Raw genomic sequence first — 26627 nt, 5'->3', positions numbered from 1 at the left:
ATGTCAGTATAAAATGCTTCCAAAGTTTCATGGGATGAAGTATCCTGGAGATTCTTTTTCCCCCCAGTGTCCATGTTTCAACCATTTATCTGCTTGGATTAGTACCTACTTCTCCACAAGGAAAATGAGAAGATAAATGCAGGACACTTGATGGGTCTGTGCTAACTGCAAAGCTGGGGGAAAGACAGATTGTCTTGCTTATGAACTTGTGAAATAAAATAACAATTATGTTTATTATCAACAAAACTGGTAATACCAAGAGTTATTATGTCTTTTCTTAATAAAGGAGTCAGAGGTTTAAATTCTACAATAAGAGATAAATGAGGAAGGCGAAAACAACCGGAGCAAAATTTGGAATTTTCTAGGTTTTTACTTCTCTGTACTTTTACCATTAGCTCAGACAATGACCAAGCCCTAGCTTTACCCAAAAAAAAAAAAGTTTCCAATGCTAAAATTTCTTATTCCTGATTAGCTCAACACACACACACACACACACACACACACACACACACACACACACCATCTTACATCTTATAATTCTGGCAAATTTACAGTTGGGTTGGATTAAGACTGGCACTTAATACAACCTCTATTTTCCTTTTATAAAAACAGGTACTATGGGAAAAGCCTGGGAATTTAGGATGAATGACTTATTGCTTCTTCTTTGAAGGTAATTAAAATATGGTATGACTTTAGAACAACAGAAAACAGAAATTCAAGAGAGAGAGAAAAAGAGACAGAGAAACATAAGCCTTAAGATTTCTCTAATCTCTTTCAGTTTTTAAAGGAAAATGTATGTAGAAAATAATTAAAATGTGTTAGGGTTGTCTAGTTGGAGCATCCTATGTAATTTCTATGTCTCACCTGAACAGAACTTGTCATAGTGCTCAAAGCAAATACAGTTGCACAGTCTTTGATAGTTGATTGGCTATCAAAGGCACCCTGGGTGTCCATCAACAGTACAGCAACCTAGAATTACAAAAAAATTAGCTTGTTGAGCAAATGCACTGGCCATCAACAATGGACTCTATGATATAGACACACATAACTATAGGCTAGCAGAATTATATTTAGGGTCTTTCTTAACTATTTTGTTTGTCAATTCATTAGCCCAATATTTTTTGCACTTAAACAAGAAAGTAATTACAAAGCAGCGATGAGCCAGAGACAAGAAGCCGAGTTTCTGAAGTTATTGCATAACAGTTAACAGCCTCTCGTGGGCACTGTGAGATTCACAGGCTACCTGCCATAACTCAGAATACCCAGTGTTCAGTGTGACCATCCCCAAATGTACGCCTCAGCCAATGATTCTTCTACTTGTCTGGCAAATGGAAGTAACAGTATGACCTAGGTTACCAGGGAAGAGGAGAGGCATGCCAGAGAACACTTCTTCCCAATAATGGCAGGGTTCTCTGCACATTTCATCACTAACAAAAGAAGAAAGCCTTCCTGGCTTCACACGAGTAGCCCCAACCTCCCCATCCCTTCCACAGCCTGTGACTGCTGCGACTCTACACAACCCCCTTCCCTCCTGATTACCAAGAAGTTCTCCTTTATCTTTACTATGAGGGTTTGGTAGGTGATCTTCAAGGGATAAGAGAATCAGAAGTAAGAAAAAGAAGTGACAGAAAAAAGACAAAGGAATAAGAAAATGCCTCTTGTTATGGGATAAAGTGTCCTCCAGTTACAATTTTGTTTGAAAAAGCAGAGAGATTACAAAGGACAGAGAGATAGTCTAAACTAGTCAATCTCACATACCTGAACTCAGACAAGGCATCAGAGATATTAAAATAGATTAGATACCACAAAGAAAACTTCATTTACAGTTAAATCTCAAATAAAAGATGAATTTTTTAAAAACTTAGGGAAGGGGATGGGGGGTAGGGGGAGATAGAAGGAAAGAAAACAGAAAGGAAGATTTGTTAAAAAAAAAAATTTACCTTTGTTCCATCTGGCCTATCAATTACAAACACCTCATTCCAGACCTGTATGCCTGTTGTTTCTCTCTCACAACCACCTCTCCATGTAAAGCCAGTCAATGGTTCATTGTTTCCACCAATCCAGGTAGAGGAATTCTGTTGAAGTCAAACATAAGTTTATATATTAAAACAAAGCATTCCAAACACAACTTTTTCAGGAAAACCCTATTCTAGAATAGCCTCACAGTCTTAATGTTCTTTAAAATAGGGTCCATTTAACAAAACAATTGCTGGGCTATTCAAAGTTCTAGAAACCAAACTAGAATATAGAAGTAATGCTTCATTTATCCAGATCTTCAGCTAAAATGAAATCCAAAATGGGGGGGGGTGTGGTAGGGGTGGGGAGGAACCAACCCTCTCATGTTATTCTCCCTCCTGCTAGCCCTTAGATGTCCAAGTTTATGCACGGAGGCAGTCATACAAAAATGTCTCAGGTACTCATTCAAAGCTTATTTATTCTCACTTTAGAAAAAATTCTGAGTTATCTGGTCTCCTAACGCATAGAAGTCTTAAGGAAAAAGGAAGGGGGAAGGGTTGCTAGAGACAAGCATACACAGCAATAAGTGATAGCAAAGCGAGTGACAGAAAAGCTAGGAAAAAAGGCTGACAAAATCAAAGCATAGAAGCCTAATACTATACACTGCAGGTCAGCAACCTTACACACCTCAATTATACAAGGTCATCATTACCCTATTGCAGTAAGTACAAGTGATGTTCATGATGAAAAACAAATGATCAAGAAGGCTCCATTCTGTTTAGTATGCTCATTACAAAAAAGAGCCTATAAACATACTTTTAAAGGATTTACATAATGTTTTCCAATTGTCATTTCAACAGATGAGCATCAGTTATCTGGACGTTTCACCTCCTCTGACCTCCCCAAGTAAACTAATGCTGTCTCTCCTACTGGACTTTAAAGTCGCGAAGGACATGGACAGCTTTGTAGTCATCTTTGTATCTGTCTGCTTAACTCACTGGCTTCTAGACACAATTTGAAAAATTATTTGTTGAATAAACATCAAAATGAGAGTAAGAATTTTAAGGACCAAACACACAGATGGAGAGACACAGGGAAAAGCACACTGCGGCTTTACAGTCAGAGGAACAGGGCTCCAATGCCACCACCTGACACGTGCTACCTGGGTGATCTTGGAAAGACACTTCATCTATTATCCTCAGGTCTTTATCTGTAAAATGAGGGGGTCAGACCATTTGGCTGCTAAGGTCCCTTCTAGCTCTGAATCTGTGAGTCCATGACATACCCATTTAGTACAAAATGCCCAATGCATGAGGTCGCATTCTTGATTAATAAGGTTATCATAAATATAAGTATTCTTCCTTTCTGGGAGGGGAGATGGGAAGAAAGAAATTCATCTTTGTTGTTTTGAGACACAACCAATGTAATTGCAAGGACCAGACTGTTTTAAAAATGAAAAGAAAACAAGAATCAGAGGTGGAAGAGACCCTTAAATAGGATCAGATCCAACTCCCTCATTTTACGGATGAGGAAACTGAGGCCTAGAGCAGCCGCATAACTTGTGCAGTAACAGAGTTAGTAAGAAGAAATGAATTTATAGACTAGGAGGTTTTCGGCTTTCTGCACCAACAGAACTTTCAAAAAGAGTTCCCATATGAAAAAACGTAATGAATACTATTTCATCTCTGGTATTCAATGGGAGTCTCTGGTGAAGACCCTAAAAAGTAGTCAAAAGAAACCAAGAAAATTATCAAGAGCAAAAGGTAGCTCCAAGAATAGTTCTCCTTCTCTCCTCTAACATGTATAAATATCACTGTCAAACATTCCGCATAATCTAATTCTGTTTAAATTAACATGTTTTTTGGTTGCAATCATAGTCTTAGAAATCACAAAACTGTCTGATAACAATTTCTGAAATTCAGCTAAATCACCTTAAAACCAATCGCCACTGCAATATCTATGAAAATAAAACACAGGCCCCAAATATAGGCCCACAAAACAAATATAGGCCCAAAAGATCAGTATAAAACCAAAGACATTTATGTCAAACAGGAAATATTACTGATCTTCAAGAAAGGATAAAATATCCTGGCTGCCTCAAAAAACAACTGAATTCTCTTTAGCACCAAGAAGAGGGTCTCAAGTTTGCTAGGACCATCCATGTAGGCCTGGAGGTAAAAGCACATGCCAGAGAAGCAGCACTCCCTAAGACCAGCCTTTTGTGACTTTTAAAGCTGTAAATAACTTTGGTGCTCCTCCATCAACAGCTGGCAGGTAAACAGAAGAAAGCACTGACAAAAGGATGGTGGAAGTAACTATAGATGTGACTGTTCTTACACTTTTCCTTCTCCTCATCCTAAAAAGAGCTGTCCTCCACTCTGGACTGAAAGGTCAGGAACTACAACTTACTCATCATGGTTTACTGATCTAAATGAATTTGGAATAATAATTCAGTACTCTCCCCCTAACCCTCCAAAGTTATTTGTTGTCATTGTCATGTCTGACTCTTCATTATCCTGTGGACCACTATCCATGGGGTTTTCTTGCAAAGAATATTGAAATAGTTTGCCATTTCCTTCTTCAGTGGATTAAGGCAAACAGAGGTGAAGTGATTTAACCAGGGTCACACTGCTAGTAAATGTCTGAGGCCAGATTATACCTCAGGTCTTCCTGACTCCAGACCCAGTGCTCTATCCACTGTGCTAACTAGCTAACTCCTAGACAGAGGTTAAATGACTTCCCCAAGGTCATACAGCCAGTAAGTGTCTGCGTCCAGATTTGAACTAAGGTCTTCCTGACTCCAGGCCCAGCAACCTATCCACTGAACTACCTACCTGCCCCACATAACTCAAAAGCTACAGACAGTTTTAAATGAAAACAGATTTGAATTCACTTTTTCAAGGCCTATTCTTTTGAGTAAAGCAGCATTAGATGATTTGTCTCTCAGAGTCACAGCAATGTTACAGCAGCAGTAGCAGACACAAATTCAAATGAATATAATCCAAAGACTTCTGAATATATTTTAATGCTTCTTATTTGAATGTGGGTAACAGTTTGGATAGTCTAAAGACCAATGCAATCAAAGGCATCTCCATTTATACTGATAATAATAGCAAATAATTTTTATTATTGTATTCATTCCAGCCTATTTTAAAACACTAAACTAAGAGAGGCCTTGCCAAGTAACAAGTATGCTAGAGGTGGTCTTTTAAGCTGAAATTGCTCAAGGATGTTTCCTTCCCTTCCAGTGCCTTGCAAACAGTACAATCTATGTAAGGGATAGTCCCCACGATAATGAAGAGTCAATATCATTTCAATTAACCATTACCCAAGCCATTTATAAGAATTTAAGTTTCTATAACAGAAGTTTAGGTATGCACTGAAATTTCAGAGATAAATGATAAAGAATTTTCTAAGAGGACATAACCACATTTATTCTAGTCTACCTCTCACCTTCATTTAATTCAAAGTAATAATAATACCGTTCACATATTTGCTTCTGCAAATTGGCTGACATTTTACAAGAGACATTAGATCCTAAGTAGAATTTTGTCCAGGCTCTCTCATAGATTAGCTCTATTAAGTGTGGAATTCCACATATCACACAGAATCAGCCATGTAACACTTCAACAATATAACCCCAACTCTATTTTTTTAATTGTTTTTATTTTATTAATTTATTTCGATTTATCAACAATCACTTCCATATACCTTTGAGTTTAGCATTTTTCTCCCCCTTCCTCATCATCGCCTCCCTAAGGTGGCGCACCATCTGATACAGGCTATACAAATATATTCCTATTAAACATATTTTCATATTAGTGATGTTGTAAGGAAGAATTAGAACCAATGGAGGAACTACCAGAAAGATGAAACAAAACACAACAGAAGAGAAAAAAAATAGCAAATAGTACGCTGCGATCTGCATTCAAATTCCACAGTTCTTTCTTTGGATGTGGACAGTATTTTCCATAATGAGGCCTTTGGAGATGTCTTAGATCCTTGTATTGCTGAGAAGGGTTAAGTCTATTAATGTTAGCCATCGAACAACAGGGCTGTTATTGTGTACAATAACTTAGTTCTGCTCACTTCACTCAGCATCAGACCATACAAGTCTTTCCAGGTTTTTCTGAAGTCAGACTGTTCATCACATCTTACAGCACAATAGTATTCCATTACATTCATATACCACAACTTGCTCAGCCATTCCCCAATTGATGGGCAGCCTCTCAATTTCCAATTCTTTGCCAACACAAAAAAGAGCTGCTATGAATATTTTTGTACATGTGGGTCCTTTTCCCATTTATATGATCTCTCTGGGATACAGCCCTAGAAGTGCTATTGCTGGGTCAAAGGGTATGTACATATTTATAGCCCTTTGGGCATAGTTCCAAATTGCTGTCCAAAATGGCTGGATCATTTCACAACTCCACCAACAATGCATTAGTGTTCCAATTTTCCCACATCTTCTCCAGCACTTGTCATTTTCTTCTTTTGCCATCTTGGCCAATTTGATAGGTGTGATGCGGTACCTCAAAGTTGTTTTGATTTGCATTTCTCTAATCAACAGTGATTTAGAGTATTTTTTCATATGACTGTAGATGGCTTTAATTTCTTTTTTTTTAATCTGAGAACTGCCTGTTCATATCCTTTGACCATTTGTCAATTGGGGAATGACTTGTATTCTTATAAATTTGACTTAATTCTCTATATATTTTAGAAATGAGGCTCTTATCAGAGAGACTGGTTGTAAAAATTCTTTCCCAATTTTCTATCTTCCTTCTAATCTTGGTTGTATTGGCTTTGTTTGTGCAAAAACTTTTCAATTTAATGTAATCAAAATTATCCATTTTGCTTTTCATAATGTTTTCTATAGATCTGATAGGTAAACTATTCCTTGCTCTCTCAGTTTGCTTATAGTATCAGCCTTTATATCTAAATTATGAATCCATTTTGACTTTATTTTGGTATATGGTGTGAGATTCCACATTTCTGCCATACTCTTTTCCAGTTTTTCCAGCAGTTTTTTTCAAAGAGTGGGTTCTTAACCCAGAAGCTGGGGTCTTTGGGTTTATCAAATAATAGATTACTATAGTCATTGACTACTGTGTCCTGCATACTTAACCTATTCCACTGATCTACCACTCTATTTCTTAGCCAGTACCAAGCAGTTTTGATAATTGCTGCTTTATAACACAATTTAAGATCTGGAATGGCTAGGCCACCTTCCCCTGCATTTCTTTTCATTAGTTCCCTTGATATTCTGGACCTTTTGTTCTTCCAAATGAATCTTGTTATTATTTTTTCTAATTCTATAAAATAATTTTTTGGTAGTTTGATTGGTATGGTACTGTGTAAAGTAAATTAGCTTAGGTAGAACTATCATTTTTATTATATTAGCTTGGCCTACCCATGAGCCAACTGATGTTTTCCCAATTATTTAGATCTGACTTTATTTGTGTGAAAAGTGTTTTGTAATTGTGTTCATATAGTTCCTGGGTTTGTTTTGGGAGGTAGACTCCTAAATATTTTATAATGTCTACAGTAAGTTTAAATAGAATTTCTGTTTCTATATCTTGCTGTTGGGCTTGGTTGATAATACATAGAAAAGCTGATGATTTATATGGGTTTATTTTATAGCCTGCAACTTTGCTAAAGTTGTTTATTATTTCAAGTAGTTTTTTATTTGATTCTCTAGGATTCTCTAAATATACTATCATGTCATCTGCGAAGAGTGATAGCTTTGTTTCTTCTTTGCCTATTCTAATGCCTTCAATTTCTTTTTCTTCTCTTACCACTAGGTAAAGCTAATGTTTCCAGTACGATATTGAAAAACAATGGTGATAATGGACATCCTTGTTTCACCCCCGATCTTATTGGAAATGCTTCTAGCTTGTCTCCAATACATATAATACTTGCTGAAGGTTTTAGGTAGATGCTATTTATTATTTTAAGGAAGACTCCATTTATACATGTGCTCTCTAGTGTTTTTAATAGGAATGGGTGTTGTATTTTGTCAAAAGCTTTTTCTGCATCTATTGAGATGATCATGTGGTTTCTGTTAGTTTTGGTGCTGATATGATCAATTACGCTGATAGCTTTCCTAATATTGAACCAGCCCTGCATTCCCGGTATAAATCCTACCTGTTCATAGTGTGTTATTCTTGTGATAAGTTGCTATAATCTATTTGCTAATATTTTATTTAAAATTTTTGCATCTATTCATTAGAGAGATTGGTCTATAATTTTCTTTCTCTGTTTTGACTCTTCCTGGTTTAGGTATCAGAACCAAATTTGTATCATAAAAAGAATTTGGTAAGACTCCTTCACCTATTTTCCCAAATAGTCTATACAGTATTGGAATTAATTGTTCTTTAAATGTTTGATAGAATTCTCATGTAAATCCATCTGGCCCTAGGGAGTTCATCAATGACTTGTTCGATTTCTTTTTCTGAGATGGGGTTGATGAACTTCAACTTTAAACTCACCATTTCAAACTAAAAGCAAGATAAAGAAAAAATTATCCATTTTCATAGCAGGGGCCTCTAGCCTAGCACAAGTCCATCCCCAAAAACACTGAACCTGTAAATACATGCTAGGATTTCTTTCCTATCAGATTCGCCTCCCACTTGATCTAAGTCAATGCTGGTATATCCGAAATGGGGGGGGGGGGGGAGGGGGGGGGGGGGGGTGCACCTTGAGGAACCAGCCATGGCTAATCAGCACTTAAATATTCAAGAGCTGAAAAGGAAAGAGGGCACTTCAGGATTTGTGATTTCTCCTTAAAGAGAACTCTTCTACCAATGTAGATGAACTAATCTTCTGCAACTTACAGACTGAGTTGCCTGGAGCACTGAAAAGTTGGTTAAGTGACTTTCCCAGAGTCACAGTGGAAAATATCACATATAGATACAGATACATACAATACACAAACATATGCACGTATACCTGTTATATTATCCACATACAGTATTCTTTATAGTATCTACTTTGATTCATGTCATGCATATGTACATATATTTATATGCATATATTTTATATCACATGTACCTCCCCAGTAGTATAGTGGATATACGGTAAGCCTCAGAAGTCCTGGGTTCAAGTCCAGTCTATATACAAAGACATGTATAATTTTGATGGGTGGAGGTACAGATCTATGATTCATTGGTTGGAAGCACTCCCAATGGAGGTGATGGCCTGTTATGTAACCTAAATCTTAGAGAGCTGCCTGGGGGCACTGGGAGATTAAGTGATTTGCTTGTAGCAAGGCCACACAGCTTTGCAGAAGCAGGCCTTGAAATTAGGTCTTCCTAAAACAAGGCTCCCTAATCACTTCCCCTCAGATACTTTGTTTATTTTATGACTAATAGGCAACAAGCCTATCTTAAGAGTTAACAAAACATTGCTACATTACTTTTTTATATACTTGGGCACCTTACAGAAAAGGTATTTTTAAAGTATGGACAAAAGCAATGTGGCATAATAGTTGGCCTGGGAATTAGGAAGACCTGGGTTCAAGTTCTGTCTGTGACCTCTAATGGCCGTGATGACATCTGAGCAAATCACTTAAACCACTTAACTGCCATGGCAAGTCTAGGCTTCAGAACATCTCCGTGTGTATTAAGAGGAGTTTCTTCATGCACTGATGGTAAAACAGGTCAGACCTAAAAAACCCATCAGGACATTTCCCTGATTGAGGACAAGTTCATGGTTAGAGATTTCAGTATTCAAAGATGTCAGTCACAGACCCCTTGTAACCCTCCACTTTCCACAGCATGTTCTTCCAAAGTTCAATTTCCTGTGTAAATAAAAAGCTACTTGGTCACTCTGTAAAGGGAGTTGTTTTGCTACCAAAAAATAAAGTATCCAAGCTCCACACACATTGGGAACACAACTCCTTGTGCCACAGCAGGCAGGCCCGGTGTCTAACACAAGCTTTGGGATGAAGATCTCACATTGATGTTACCCACTGAAGAAATAGTCTCCAAGTACTGACACCCTGGACAGCAAAAGCCATCCTGAACTGCTTGTCCATCAAGAACTAAGTGATGCAATCGGAAGAGCACCAGACTTGGAAGACACGAATTCAAATCATGCCTCAGATACCTCCTGTTACTTCATCTCTCTGCCTCATTTCTCCATTTGTAAAATAGCACTAATGATAGCCCTTACTTCAGAACTGTTGTGAAAAACAAATGAGAGGACATGTAAAACATATTACTAACTTTGAAGTGCTACATAAATGCTAGATAATATTGCTGTTGTTGTAAGAACTGGGGTAACACTGCTAAATCAAGAGAGAGAACAAAGTATTTCAGTGAAATACTCATGCCCATTTCAGTAAAACTAATCCCTGAAAATATTCAAAACTTAATTTTTAACTTTAAACTAATAATTAAAAAGGAAGAAATATTAGCGATTTTGTGTATCAAAGAAGAATTTCTTAAGCTAAGAAGTCAAAGTAGATCTCCCTAAGGCCATATGGCAACTCGGCACTGGAAATAAATCAGTACAATATCATCCTCAAAACTGGGCTTATTCTTCTACCTGAATTTTACCAAGAACACTGGCTTACACCTCAGGTGAGTGCAGATGGAGAATTCTGTTTGTTTTTAACATATGCACTACGTTTTGAGAAAAGTTTTTTTAAGGTCATCATTATCTTGTTCTTTGAATTCTTCTTTCCTTTTCAAGTAAAATGCTACATTACCAGTTCTACAGAAAAAAAGAAAAGCAAGTCTGTCAGTAATTACTGATGTCTTTCCAACTGCCTTTTTGTGGGGGTGGGGGTGGGGGGGACACAGTGAGGAGGATAGAAAAAAGAATGGGCTTCAAAAGGTTTACCTGTAATCTTTTCCTTCATATTGTCTTGAGAAATTGAATTCAAATGCCAGCAAAATTGTGTCATAACCACATTTTTTTTCTGCACCTATCTGAAGCTATCCTTCTGGATTTCGTCTTCTTAACAGCCATTGTAGCTTCCTCCCACAGCACTTACATAAGACATTGAGAAGGGTAGAGTCCAAATGTGGTGTTTCTTCTTATGATATGAATTAGCTGTTCATCACAGAATTTTTTAACTTCTAGATGTACAACAAAACCTACCCCACCTACTGCTTTTTTCATCACTCCACGTAAAGCCTGTAAACAGTTCTTCTATTTAATTGTTTCCAATAGCTAGGTACTGTTAACTGGTAACTTGTGCCTTCCAATTTCATTTACAGTGAGAATATCAATGTGGTTATAGTTCAGTGTTTCCAGTAGTACATCAACAGGCTGGTGGAACAAGATTACACTTCTTGTGGTTGTTCTTTGTGCTTCTTTCTCGAAGAGGACCATGATATCAGGAAGGTGATGCCAGGACGTGCAAGTGAATTGGACTTAAGTGAGGGAGGGCTGTGCAGAGTCACCTCTGGAGACATCTGGGTCCAGTGACAAGATACAGATCAGGACGAATGGAGACAGCCTTCCCTCATTGGGCTGTTTTGTATTTATCTATCTATCAGCCAAGGCCAATAGATGTATCCTGAATTAGTTATCCTCAGGCTTACAATGGCTAAGATCAGGAAGACCCGAACTCAAATCCAGCCTCAGAAACTTACTAGCTGTGTGATACTCAGTTTCCTCACCTGCAAAACTGGAGTATTAACAACCCTAACTCACAGGGCAGTTGTTAGAATAAAATGAGATATTTCTAAAGTGCTTTGCAAAACTTAGAGCATTTACATAAATGTTAGATAATACTATTTTTACTGAAATGCTTACCTTTACCTAAGAGTTTCTAAGGGTCTTTGCATTTTATCTTTTTAACACCCTTATGTAATCTGTATGCTTAAATGTCAAAGAATCTAATTCAACTGAGTGCAGGAGTTAAAAAGTAAAAATGATTTTATTTCTTTCAGATTCCATAAACTGCCTTCCTAATTAGCATCACATTTTCTTGACCAACAAATTCTACCATGAACATCTACAATTACTTATTAACTTTTATTTATCTAAAACATATATATAAAGTGATATACCATAAAACTAGTTCAATATAACCTCTTTAATTCCATTTCTGATTAGCAAACAAAGCTATGGATTTGCATTAAGAACCCTGAATATTAATTATCAAATATGATAATGAAGAGATCAGATAAAAGAGCAAAAAAGCAGTATGCAGGAATCAGGAAAACTCTTTCTAATCTTAGTATTCTCCAAGCTACTTTAAGAGCTGCCTCTTGAAAAGGTCCAAAAAAATCTCCTGACTTTTTCATTAGGGAAAAAGCAGCGATAAAGACTATTTTCCAATGAAAAGCACAGATCCACCCTATGATTTTATTCAGGGGAAAAGGGAAGTAAATGTGTGTTAAGCTTACTTAAGGCAAATATTTTTTAAGACTGCCTACCATATGCCAGGCCCTGGGCTAAATGCATGACAAATATGATCTCATTTGATCCTCACAATAACCCTGCAAGGCAGGTGTTATCATCCTTTTGCACAGATGAAGAAACTGAGACAAAAGTTAAGTGACTTGCCCAGGGTCACAGAGCTGGTAAATTGTCTTAGGTCATACCTTAACTCAAGTCTTCCTGATGCCTGGCCCAGTGCTCTATCCACTGAGCCACCTAGCTGCCTATTCAGTAGAGCTGATTTTTTTTTAAAGTCAGTATCTTTTCAGTGCAATACAATTACCTCAAATTACTATTACAGTTACATTAGATAATACATCCTGACTTCTAGTACTCTTCAAAACAGGATCAGTTTTGATGACTATATTTTCTGTATATGAGTGACAGATTCTACATCAAACATCCTCAATCATTCAGAAGGATGGGAAGAGGAAGTAGAGGAGTTGGGGGAAGGGGAGCCTATTAATCTGTGTAAATGCATGGCAATACATGGCACAATAATCTTAAGGCCAGCTAAATCACTGCTGGTAGATTTGGTCCAACTCTTCCGGAAAACGATTTGGAGTCAGGCAAGAAGTATGAAATTGTTCAGATCCTCTGACCTAGTGATTCCACCACAGAATATAATTTCTACCCCAAGAAAGTTAATGACAGAGCAAGAAAAGACCAATGTACAAAATTATTCATAGCAGCACTATTTGTAGTAAATTTCAGATTTACTTAGTTCCCTCAGCCTCCAGCATTAACCACAAAAATATTTAGTTTAGATATATAAAAGTAACACTAATTATAATCTATTACTGCAACTGCTTACCAGTTCACCTTTAATATAAAATAATGATTAAGCTCAAAATTTAGAATCATAAAATTTTAGAGGTGAGAAATAAATCTTAGAGATTCAGTCCCAACCCAAAACTATACTATAGACCAGACCAATAAAATATTTATATGTTACTCTTCTACCATGGACTGCCTACTGTGAAACTATAGTGGTCTAGAAGGAACGTGACTTATAGGGAAGAGAGTCATTTAAATTTAAAATTTTTTAGAAGTAAAAATTTTTTAATAAACTTTCTAGTCCAATAAAAAATTTTCTATGGACTGTACATTCAGAAACACTGACCTAGTTCAATTCTGATTTTACAAACAAGAAGCCTAGGCCTCTGACTCCTAATTTGAAAGTTTCCCAGTTCCAATGAACAATAATGCTCTGTTTTTTCAGGGCATACAGATATTGGGGCCTTAAGAAGAAAATAATTGATAAAATTAAGGAAAGAGAGAAGAAAGGGAGAAATAAGCAGAACACAAACCAGTTATAACCTAAAAGCTTGCAAAAATCATTATTTCTATATACCAATTTACAAAGTTAGAGGAAAATTTTTTTCTAAAAAGCAAGGAGACACTATTCACCTTGTTATACATGTATCTCAGCATGAAGTCCAGTAAGAATGATTTCCCTTTTCGAAAAGCTCCTGCCACAGACACCACTACGATATTAAGGTCACGAATATGGTCTTGTAACAAAATCTGCTCCAATGCCTCTTCATCAAGCTCAAAGTTGTGATCATCTTCATGAGCAAGAACAATCTGTACTGGACAAGGCTTCTTCATAGCCTCATCTGAGTTTACCAGCTCATCGTCTTCATAATCTTCACCTAAGAGAAAGAGAAAAGATGATACTTTTTACACTCCTATGTTAACTAATAAATCACCTGAAGTCTCACTACTGAAGTACTGACACAACGCAGGCTATAACTCCTTGAAACAATTAAGTAACACAGCATCTTGCACTGTTCTATGGAAGTCATCACGGTAGGAGCTGCAGTTAGAGGAACAAAAATGGAGCAATCCCCGCCCTCAAAGAGCAAATGTGTTTGAGCAAACATGTACAAAGTTAATGCAAAGCAGAATGGTCAAAAGAGAAGCAGGAAAGAAATGACACTGTGAACACCAAAGGAAAACTGGAGATTCAAAGCTAAGGTGGGATGATTCCTAGCATGGCAATTCCCCTGCAGACAGGCAGAGATCAAAAGATAAAATGTCATTAACAAAGAAAATCAAATAGAGCAATCTGGCTGAAATTTACTATTTGACTAAAATACAGAATGCATGAGGGAGAGTAATGTATAATAATCTGAAATTTGTCCAAAAGACAAATTAAAGCCAGAAGACATTAGGTTCTTACTGTCAAGAGAGGAATCCGCAGATAGATTTCAGGGCACCTGTGAACTTGGATGGGAAAAAAAATGTACTTCTTTATTTTCATTAACCTCCAAATGAAATTTAGCATTTCCTTCAATAATTTAAAAATATTCTGCCAAACGTTCCATAGTCTTCATAAAACAGCCAAAGTGGGTTCATAACAAAGGTGAAGAACTCCTAAGCTAGAGGAACGTGTATTTTTATTGTAGGAACAAGAAAGAATCCTTAAAGCTTCCTAAGCAAGAGTTACATGATCAGACTGCTTCAGAAACACTGCTCTGGCAGCTGTGTGGAATATGGGCTAGAGAGAGAAAGACTCACTTCAGGCAGGGAGACCAACTAGGAGACTATTTAAATGGTAAAGAGTGGCAACTGTGCCCATAAAGAGAAGTGTAAAGATGTGAGAAATGCTGTGGGGGTAAAACCACAAGTCAACTAACAGATTAAACCTGGGGGGTGGGAGGAGGTTTCAAGGCCATGACAGAGCTTATGAGTATACTATTACCTGAGATCAATTAAGTGATCTATCATGGTTGCCTACCACATTCAGAAGACAGAAAAAATAAGTAATTTCATTTATTGAAAATATGAGTAAGTACTTGAATTAAGAGAATAATGTAGAGGTTTCATAAAAATGCATTTAAATACTTGATTAATATTTAATAACTAGATCTCTACATAGGGAAACACTGAACTATACTTATAACAAAGTGTTTCAAAACCTAATGTAACACATTCTATCATCCTAAACCATTACTACACATTACCCATATGTACAATTATATTTATAGCAACACTTTTTGTTATAAGAAAAGAACCATACACAAAGTGAGTGCACAAAGTAGAGTTAAACAATCAACCAATAAACATTTGTTAAGTGCTTATTATGTGCCAGGCATCGTGCTAAGTTCTGGACAAATTATGGAATAATAAGTACTCACAAAGTGCCTACTCTGTGCGAGGAAACAAGTAAAATGAAGAATCCCTGCTCACAATAAGCTTATATTCTATTGGGAAACAAATACAGCATGTGTTTAGACTTCAGCACAAAGGGATGCAAGTAGTATGAGATGGAAAGTGCTAATAATGGCTGAGAAAACAGGAAACAGCTTTTATCAATGGCCTTTGGGTTTCATATTAAAGGAAGAAGACTGATAAAATAAGGAAGACATGCATTCAAGACATGCGAGGTAAACATAAGAGAGTAACACTGCACTGTGTGAAACCGTGAGAGGGAGAGAGATTTAGAGAAGCCAGGGGTGGCTTGGTGAAGCTGAAGAGGAGGAAAGGTAATAGGACCAGCGAAACAATTTCCATGATGATCTTGGTCACGTAAAAGAAAACAAAAGGAAAGATTTCAACACTACAATAACAGTAACCCATAATGACCTCAAAATTTTACAAAAGAGGAAAGTGAGATCCAATTCTATTTCATCATGAGTAAGATGAGATAATAAATAATTTAATTACTGTTGATATTTTAAAAGCATCAGACTATATTCATAAAATGCAATATATTCAGTATATAATATTCTTACAAAAATAATGTTAAGTTTTCATGACCCTGAGGCTTTCCACAAATCAAATACCAGCACAAAAGGAACAGGAGACAGAGCTATTCAGAGAGTTACACAGTTAAGGTATAAAGGTACCATGAAAACTTATAGCTAGAGAGGTATGTGATTAAACAAAAGAGGTCTGGTGTTTTATTTTTCTATTGTATCTTTTATAAATCCAAGGTGCATAAATCTGCCAAGCCAGTTCTAACCATCAACAATGACCAAGGAAACTTAAGGTTAGTAATAGCACAACAGCACATTCAACTAAAGAAAGGAGCCAACCTCAGAAAGTATTGCAATAGACCTGAATGAATTTCTAAACTAAAATTTAAAAATCACAGATTTTTTTTTAAAACAGAAGTTAATATTTAGCGATATGAACTGAACTTAAACCTGAGCCAAGCAAAAAATAGCTTCCTCCAAAAAGAGACTCAAAACAAGAAGCATAAGGAACACTATGTGCATACAGTGGCCAGATGTTTTTCTCTTTACTGAACCCTTAAAAAAATTAATTTTTAGATTACAGCAAAACGAACTTGGAAAAAATAAGAATATCCTGAAAGAGGTTAAGATATTGTTTTAGTTTGTTAAAAGAATATTTTACAGCGTGCAAAATATTATAAGGATTCACTTAAAAAAATAGATAAAACAGAATTGAGAGTAAAAGGATGGTAATGACTAAGGCTATTTCTTTAACTTATTTTAAAGACTTACTGAAGGAAAGAACCTACATGCACAATGCAGATCAACCATACTACTTGATCTACAGTCAATCACACCTCAATCCAGGTATCTTCTTTGTAAAACTGGGACACCACTAGCATTCCTGCCAGGAACTCTTTCAGATTTAGTACCTATGGTTTCTAGTACCATCTGCTTCAAATTTAATTTTATAAACATTTTATTTTTTTCATGGACATTTCTAATTTCTAATTTTTATTTACTTACTTTTAAAGAACAGGCAAAAATGGTAACCTGCTCAAGCACAAAAATAAGTAAATGGATAGATAAAGGAATGTGTGAATAAATAAATATACAAATAGCCGTCAGAGAACTGTTACCTAATCCATGTCCTGACACTGATTCAGCGAAACCAAATACTCAATATTTGCGAAACCTGGAGTTCTATTTTTTAACCTGACTTAGGTTAACTTGCATGCTGTTTTTTATAACAAATCTTTACAGAATTAGCCCTTTTGCTTTATCTGAGTTTCTAAATCAGTAAGCTAGAAACACCTGGGAGACAGAATTACCCCCTCCCCCCCCCCCCCCCCCCACACAGGTTAAAAAGGAACTTGCTCCATAAAAATTGCCAAGGCAAAAATGGTAAAATAAATGACTCAAATAAACCATGAGAAAGTAGACTAAAAGTAATTTTACATATGTGTAAATATATGAATATGTAAAATATTATTCCCATAATATATTTTACATGCAGAAATCAAGATTTGTACACCAGGCTTTGTACCCGTTTCTCAAAAAGAACAACCTCAGACCCAGAAAAGAAAAAGAATCTTCACAGAGGTGAGAAACAAGGAATAATCAAGTACTGTATATACTGTTTGAGAGACACAGCTACTAGATGTTATGGTTGGGTTTCGAGAACTACTATTTTTTAGTCTGTTAAAAGGATGGATCCCTAAGAAGGGAAAGTAATAGAAGCCATCCTGAAAATAAGACTTTTTTTTTTTAAATTAAGCATCCTAAATCTCTTCATTGCTACTCAATCAATGATAATCCCACAGAAGAGGGAGGTATTGATACTGGGGAACCTCTAAAGCATGTGGTGCCAAACATACATATGAAACATACATACAATAATACAAATCTTTTTGGAAGTATACATGAAAAATTTGAGCACATTCTCTAAATAAGGTATATTTTTTATAAAATAGGAAGATATTCTAATGTATTATGAATATTATAAAATACATAAAAACAGATATTAAAGGGGTATGAAAAGATGAAATATTTTAGAATTATGCTACATTTTAACAGCACAAAATATAAATATTTTTAGAAAAAACAATACCACTATATATGTCTCTTTTTTCAAAAAAATCATGGTTTAATAGTGTGTGATACAGTGATCTGAAGGTCTAGTTCTACATTCATTTTATTTAGATACTTAATTTCAATGGCTGTCTTAACTGGAAAAGTCTCCTCACAAAGATAAGTAGATCAAAATGGAAGCAGTACATCACTGACTACAACTTAGTAAACCACACTTTCCTTTGAAATTTAGCTAGTAAATTTCTGCCTTCACTGATATCCCATCAGTTGTTCTTGCAATCTAATCAGAAGTCTGCATTTTTATATTTTTAGCAAATGGGTTCAAATCCACTGAAACTCTCCATCTGGAATATTTTTTAAATGGTTAGAAAATTGTTTCCAAGTTTAAGTGTGCAGATACCTATCATGGTATCTGGTGGTGGCCAAGAATTGGAAATTCAGTAAGGGCTCATTAACTGGAATGGGCTAAACAAATTATGAAATACTATGGGAACCGACTCCTTTTTTGCTATAAGAAATGGTGAAAAGAACAGTGTCATAGAAACCTGAGAAAAAATTAAACTGATGCTGAGTGAAGTAAACTGATCCAGGAGTAAAATTTATACGACAACCATATTGTCAAGACAAAGAGCTTAAGAACTCTGTCCTCTCTAAGGAAATGATGCCTGGCTGCCAGTCCAGGATTTGGCAAGTACTGAAGGATAGGTTGTTGTGTTGGAGACAAGTCCCACCCATGGCTACCCGGGGAGGGCAGAATACAAGCAATCTCTCCACCTTCTGATTTGTTGGCCCTTCCTCAGAGCGAAGGCCCTTGCCCATTGTAGATCCTCAGTCCCTTCTTTTGATACCACTACTCCAGAGGAGAGCAGCCAGAATGATGAAGGGCTTACAAAAAGTCACAGAATCGTTGAAGGAGCTGGGATGTTTAGTTTGGAAAACATGATAGTGGTCTTCGAAAATCTTAAAAGCAAGGATTAGATTTATTCTGCTTGGTCCAGAAAGGAAGGGATAAAGAACAATGGGTAGAAATTACAAAGAGGAAAATGTGGCTTCATGTTTAGACTGAAGCTGAGTAAGAGGGGGAGGGGGGAAGGAGAGAGGAGAGGAGAAAAACTGTATTTAGGGGAGAGAAAGAAAAGGAATGGTCACCACCTGACTTAGTTCCACACTATCTATAGAAGATTTTTTAACAATTTAAACTAAAAGTAAGACCTACTGGATCTTTACAATGTTTTAGTATCTTCCCCTCTGAAAAAGTCTTGAAAAGCAATCCCTGAGTGCCTTTAAATTTTGTCAAATACAGTACAGATTTTCTCTCTATCGATTTGGTCATGTTCAGCCACTTGTAATCAGCTTTACTTTCCTGAATGCTGTTTCTACTTCTCAAATACAGCACATCAGGTACTGAGATTGTAAAGTCCAAATGGTGTGTGATCCTCTAGCACAAAGAGCTATAAACTTGATAATCAAAGAGATGCAGCTCCAATCTCTGCTATTTCCTAAGGTTGAGATTGTTGAGAAGTTACTTCCTCGCCCCAAGCCTAATTTTTATCACCTATAAAATGAACAGAAAACTTGCATTACCTAACTCCCAAGATTACTGAGAGAAGTGCTTTGCAAACTTTAAAGCACTACAGGAATACCAGAGTGGATAGAGTGCTGGGCCTAGTGTCAGGAAGACTCATCTTCCCAAGTTCAAATCTGGCCTCAGAAACTTACTAGCTGTGTGACCCTGTCTGCCTCAGTTTCCTCAACTGTAAAATGAGTTGGAGAAGGAAATGGCAGTATCTTCGTCAAGAAAACCCCAAATGAGGTCAAAAAGAGGAGGGCATGACTGGAAATGACTAAATAACAACGACAAAGAATTGATAGAAACTGGTTGTTTCATTTCAGATTATGAGCTAATATTTTAAATTTCTATTTGATGGGCTTATATTGCTTATAGTTATCTTCTTCCATATGTCTTCACAAATTTTTTACAAAGTTTGTTACCCTTGGGCTACCATTTCTCTCTTACTGGCAAGAAGATAAAGGCATCTGCTGACTGCAATAGTTTCTAGGATCTTTTGGTCTCCTTGTTGTAGTGACTGCTTTAAATTGGGTTAAATTTCCATAGGAATAATAAAGTCTGTTCTTTTATACAACGTCCCATTTTTCTGCATCACCTTTGCAGCAGATTGGCACATTGGCTGCAATGCTTTCCATGGAAGTCTTTTTACTTCTACTTATGGGTAGCACAAAATAAGATAACCAAGTACTTCCATGAAATGTTTCATTATCATCTTTGAAGACATGGTAAAATTTAACTCTTCCTATTTCCCTCTCCAAGGAGGATCCATGAGCCACTTTTCCATTTAATTGCAAGCTCTTTATGTCTTCTGATTTCACTTCAAGAAACAGGATTGATTTGATTCTGTTCCTCAAGTACTATGTCCATGTGGTTATTGGATTAGAATTTCATATTAAAGTACCAACCATTAAATTAATGTTTATAGACTACAAACCATAATTTCTAGCACCTTCTGCCTTCTGTTCTTGCTGTTATCACTGTAGCCCACCTAATTTCTGTTCAGGATTGGGGGCAATTTTTCTATTTTCTTCTGTTTCATGGCTTGACACAGCCCAAGATTTCCTCACTAGGGATCATCCTACTGGAGATGAACCTCTCTGTACCTAGCTAGGTGGTCTATCAATGGAAATATACTCTAAACCTTTCTACCATGGTAAAATCTAGTACAGCTTGTACCCACTGTCAAAGACATGGAGAATTAAGAGTCATTTCCATGCCATAATTAGGAAGTAGAGGAATGATTTGGAAATAAGTATATAAATAAGATCAGAATAACTTAAAAACTCAAAAAAAGTATTCCCAGTAAAAGGTAGCACCTGAGTTAGTCTTTATTAAAAGAAGGGTTCCTGCAAGCAGAAACAAAATGATATTAAGAAGGAAATGCACAAGTTGGTTCCAGCTCACATTTTTTTTCTGAAAAAGTCATCAGGTAGTTCTTTATATACCCCACTTCTTTATTTTCCCACAAGTAGAAGGGAACCTTGATAGAAATATTTCTCTAGAGGCCCAGGGAAAGGAAAGATCCCATGGGTTAAAATTCTACAGGAAAGTCAGGTATGGGGCAGAGAGATTCTAAAGACACAAAGAAAAACAAGTGTAATGAGGAGGAAAGACAGGAGTTACTTGAAGACACTGATGTGGATGGCACAGAGAATCCTCCAACCAGCTTTGGTTTATAAAAAGGCATATACTGAGGACTGTTGTTTGTCTTTCATTCTCCAAGAGGACCAAGACATCAGGAAGATAATGCCATGATTTGCAAGTGAACTAGATTTAAGTGAGTGAGGGCTGTGCAAAGTCACCAGCCTCACTCTCTCCTCCAGAACCATCTAGGACCAGAAGTCAGATATAGATAAGGACAACTGGAAATGACCCTGGATGCAGTGGGAGAATTCAAGGACAAGTAACAAAGGACAAATACCAAACCATAGCAATTTCTCTACATAGTGATGCCAAAGTTCACAGTAAGTAACTGAGGGGGAGATAAGCTCAGTATACCACAAAGATGTTTCTAAAGTCATATTAAAGAAAAGAGTAGACTCAAGGGGCAGGCCTGCTGCTCAGGGTTGTTAGACAAGGATAATACACAACAGATAGTACACTGTGCCCAATGCTTATTTAGCTTGTTTTCTCTACCAAGAAAAAAAAATTACCTTTGGACAGAAAAGGACAGAACAAAAATAACTAATAGGGAGTTGAAATTCAAGGTAAGTAAGGAGATAAGAAGAGCACATAGCTGCCTTCATTGAGTTTAATGAATTTAATTCACCAGGCCCTGATGAACTACACCTCAGAGTACAGTAAAAGATGATGGATGTGATTAGTGGGCTCCTGTCAGTGATTTATGAAAGACTAAGAAGAATGAGAGAGGTGAAGCAGACTGGAGAAGGAAAAATACTGTCCTGACTTTCAAAAATAGGAAGAAAATGGAGCTATCAAAGCACCAGCAAGTGAGCTTAACCCTGACCGCAGGCAAAATCTTAGAACATGAGTAAATTTCTAGAAAAGGAAAGAGCAATGACAAAACCAACGTGGCCTTATCAAGAACAGACCAAGACAAACCAATCTCCTTTACTGTTTTGATAGGGTTATTAGACTGGAAGATCAGGGGAATGCTTATAGATACAATTGACCTAGATTTCTGCAAAGCATATGGTAAAGTCCCACATTACTTTTGTGAGAAAGACTGAAACCATACAGGTGGATTTGGAACTACTCAAATGGCTAGGCCAAAAGGAGTAGTCATTTATAGGTTGATATCTAATAGTACATTCCAAAGATCAGGTGTTTGGCTCTGTGCTGTTTAACTTTTTTTTTCTTTTAATTATCTGGCTAAAGGCATTATCTTCACGTGCTCATCAAATCTGTAGCTGACACAAAGTGGTGAGGGACAGCAGCTACACACTGGATCAATGACTCAAAAGCTAAAAAGAGTAACAGACTGAAACACTTAACTGCAATCTAATAAGATGAAACAGAATAGGAATAAATGTAAAGTACTACATTTGGATTTTACAAGTACAAGAAAAGAGAAGTGTGGCTAAATGGCAGGTCATATGGAAAAAATCTCAGAGTTTAGATAAAATGCAAACTCAATGAATTTATTTTATAATATGGTAACCAAAAAATCTAATGCAATCCTAGGCTACATTTCAAGAGGCAGAGCATCCAGAAAGGCAGATGGTATAGTCCAGCTACGTTCTGCCCTAATCACATCTCAAACGGAGTATTGTGTTCAGTTCTGAACAACACATTTTAGAAAACATATTGATAAGATAGTGTGCAGAAATGACAATTTAGGATCTATGTAAGGAAAAATGTCCAAAATCACTGGGTACCCATAAGTAAAATAGGTTATCTTAGAAAGTCAATTTTTTCCCTACTTAAACTCCTCAAGCAAAGGCTGGATATAAATGACTCCTCTACAAATGCCCAACAAGCAGATCCCTAGAGTCCAGTCACCCCTACAAGTGTTTGAACTTAAGCAAATCACAATGCTATTAATCATCATTTCCTTGTAAAAAATTCAGTGGCTCCCATTGACTACATCTCATGACCCTCCTCCTCCCAAACCCCACTTTTCAACTTCTCTCACACTGCTTTCCTTCGACTGTATTCAAATTGGTAAATTCAAATTTCCTTATCTCCAAACAGATATATATGCCCACACATTGACTTTCTCCTCCTTCTAACTTCATACTTTCCCCCCCTTCCCTGAAAGGAAATCCATGTTCTTCTCTATCAAAATCCTACCTGTAAAAGGTCAGCTGTAGATTCTCTCTATTCCTCTTTGAAATCTTCCTAGACTATTCTAGCTGACAATAATTGTTCCTTTATCTCACTTTCTATTACTATCTATGCTAGACTTTAGCAATTAGTGATACAGTACCTTATGATATCCCTATTTTTGTGTGTAGCTTAGGGAAAGGAAGGGAATAAGCACTTTTATAGCATCTACTAGGTGCCAGACACCACGCAAAGTGCTTTACAAATATCATCTCATTTCATACTCACAACAACCTTGGCTAGGTAGGTGCTATTATATTATCCCCTTTCTAACAAGTGAAGATACTGAGACAAAGAGAAAGGGACTTGCCGAGGGTCCCAAAAAGTATCTGAGGCAACTGAACTCAGTTCTTGATTCCAAGCCCAGTGCTCTTATCCACTATACCACCTAGCTGTCTCTATTATTTATTAAGTGTTATATTAGTATAGATCATAGGTTCATAGATTTTATGCTGAAAGGGACTTTACAGGTCATCTAGTCCACACACAAAAACTCCTTCATTTTACAGAGGAAATTGAGGCTCAGAGAGATCAAGTGATTTATTTGGCAATTGTCACCCTAGTAAAAAGTGAAAAAGCCAAGATCAAAGTAAGACCTTTTGTCTCCAAACTGGGCAAAACTTTTACTGCATTATCATGCTTCTCAATTTCTATTAATTGAGTCTGAGGCATAGAATCAGAGTTAAGCACAAATGCCTAGACACAATATGAAAAGTTATGTCAACCCAAAGAAAGAACTATGGAAGCTGAATTGTTATTTTTTTTTCCTGTTCCGTTGAGTTTTGTTCACTCTTTCTGATGGTTCCTCCTATTGATTTTAATTTCTACTTACAACATCACCAATGTGAAAATGTTTAATATGAATGTAAATGTATAGCCTATATCAGATTGTGCGCCGTCTTGGGGAGGGTGGTAGGCACGAAAGGGGAGAAAAATTTTAAACTCAAAAGCATATGGAAGCATTGATAAATAAAAGAAAATTAAAAAAAAAGAAAAGTTATGTCAAGAGAGCTTGGTCTTAAAAAATGGTCAGTTAGCCATTTTAAAATTAACTGTAGCAGGCTTGAAATGAATATAAATTTACAGAAAAGATTCTAAAAATATGAAATGTGTGTGGCATATAGAAAAGATAAGGCCAAGATCAATTTTTAAATACTATATATACAGTATGTATATGTGTATACTTTGACCAACATGGGCCAAGTTTTCTAATAATACTACAATCCTATCTCTGAAAAGGTGATATACATGAATCCTATACATGGCTAACAAAATATCTAGTTTATCTAGATGATACAGAGTAAGTAAGCAAAGAAAAAAATGCCATTACCAAAAAATAAAATTTACCTTAGCAGCTGACACAAGACTTTGAAGACTTAATATAGGCTGTACCTGATCTACGTAGAGCCTAAAGAGGAGAAAACTGGATGCTCTGAAGAAGTTGGTCGTCTTCCTATAAGTGAGCCACATAAGTTATCAGGTGGGAGATGATCCACTAAGGGGCATTAAGCTATTTGTAGACCTGATGTAATAATAGAAGTCTTTAGTCATTCTGAGGCATATTTACAAGACAAAACACCAAACCTCCCAATCTAAAAAATACTGTATGAAGAGCTGGGCAAGAAAGTCAAGAAGACCAAGTAAGAAATGAAGATGAGAAAAATTAATTTAAGAAACGAACATCTGCTAACAAGGTGGTATGGGAATGAGATTTAAATTTTTTTTTTAATTTTAAGGGTTATAATTCAGAGTTAACACATTTCTGAACAGAGAAATATTACAACCAACAAAGGTTGGTAACAATGTATTTGTAAATATAGTCAAAAGAAGTATAAATTTTAAAAGATGGGGAGGTAGAAGATTGCCTTTGTAAATCTCCAAAATTAGATACTACAGAAAAAAAAATCTCAAAAGTAGAGAAAATAACAGCTGAGATATTCAGAAATTCACAGGAGACAAAACCCAAGAAAGGAGCCATTAGTAAAACACATGACCTCAAATATCTCTAGATACAGAGCCCAAGGTTTATATAACTAACAAAAGGAACTAGAGATCCTAATGCAAGGAGGGTAAAATTCATCTCATAGGGATGAGATTTGGTGATATGAAAACCATGACTGGACCATGGCTCTGGATGGGTATATCTTGTTTATTGAAAAGAAGTAGAATAGGTAAAAAGGAGAGCAGGATAGCATTGGACCTTAAGGAATACATTCATGAGAGGAAATCCAGGAACAAGAGAGGAAGGATGATAGAATATTTGGGTAAAAGTCAAAAGAAGGACAAATAGAAATTATCTTATCATTGCAGTATACTACAGAACCCCTGGACAGAGAAAGAAGACACGAGCTTGGGAAAGAAATCACAAGCCTGGCACAAAGGTATGAAATAGTACTATGAAAACTTCTATTAGTCCCACATCTGCTGAAACTCTTGTTCTGCCAAAAACAGAATGGATAATAATCTCTTCACTTATTTAGAGGCAGCTAGGGACCCAACGGATAGAGCAGTGAGCCTGGAGCCAGGAAGATCCAAGTTCAAATCCAACCTCAGACCCTTACTAATTGTGTGACACTGGGCAAGTCACTTAACCTCTGTTTGCTACAGTTTCCTCATCTGTAAAATGAGAATAATAGCATCTACCTTGCAGGGCTGTTGTGAGGATCAGATGAGATAATAATTGTTAAGCACTTAATACAATACCTGGCAAACAGTAAGCGCTGTTGAAATGTTAGCTATGATTATTGTTATTACTAATACTATTACCATTATTGTTGCTATTACTCACCCTAATGATAATTTCATCCTTCAAAAGAAGGGAAATGCAATAAGAAAGCAATATAATGGATCTGACTCTTACTAATAAGGAAGATCTGGCCACTGTGAATTGATCACTCTACCCTACAGTTTACAATAAAAACGAACAACTTCCTCCTAATACTTTAAGGCCTGCAAAGCACATTACATTTATTGCCTCATTTGATCCTTATAGTAACCCTGTGAGATGGGAGCTATGATTATCCCGATCTGACAGATGAGAAAACAGACTGAGAGAAATTAAGTGATTTACCCAGCTGTTTGCAGTTTAAGCCTCCATCCACTAATAGGAAAATTAGGCATAGTCTAACATTCACCTTAAATTTTAG

General features: G+C 36.4%; 1 protein-coding gene across 3 annotated transcripts in view; it reads right to left on the bottom strand.

Moving 5' to 3' along the window:
• The window catches only part of ATL2 (atlastin GTPase 2), a 79102-nt gene that overhangs the window by 18170 nt on the left and 34305 nt on the right, over positions 1-26627 (bottom strand). For all 3 annotated transcript variants that reach the window (XM_027865138.1, XM_027865137.1, XM_027865139.1), the window contains exons 2-4: positions 13762-14006; positions 1941-2075; positions 865-969 (exon numbers count right to left, since the gene is read on the bottom strand). In XM_027865138.1, the coding sequence (XP_027720939.1) occupies positions 865-969; positions 1941-2075; positions 13762-14006 (485 nt within the window). The remainder of the gene's footprint in view (positions 1-864; positions 970-1940; positions 2076-13761; positions 14007-26627) is intronic.

This window comes from Vombatus ursinus, unplaced genomic scaffold, assembly GCF_900497805.2.
Source record: "Vombatus ursinus unplaced genomic scaffold, bare-nosed wombat genome assembly UNPS02014778.1, whole genome shotgun sequence".
Classification (NCBI taxonomy): Eukaryota; Metazoa; Chordata; class Mammalia; order Diprotodontia; family Vombatidae; genus Vombatus; species Vombatus ursinus.
The sequence above is the reverse complement of the archived record's forward strand: the minus strand, read 5'-3'. Positions and strand labels throughout refer to the sequence as shown.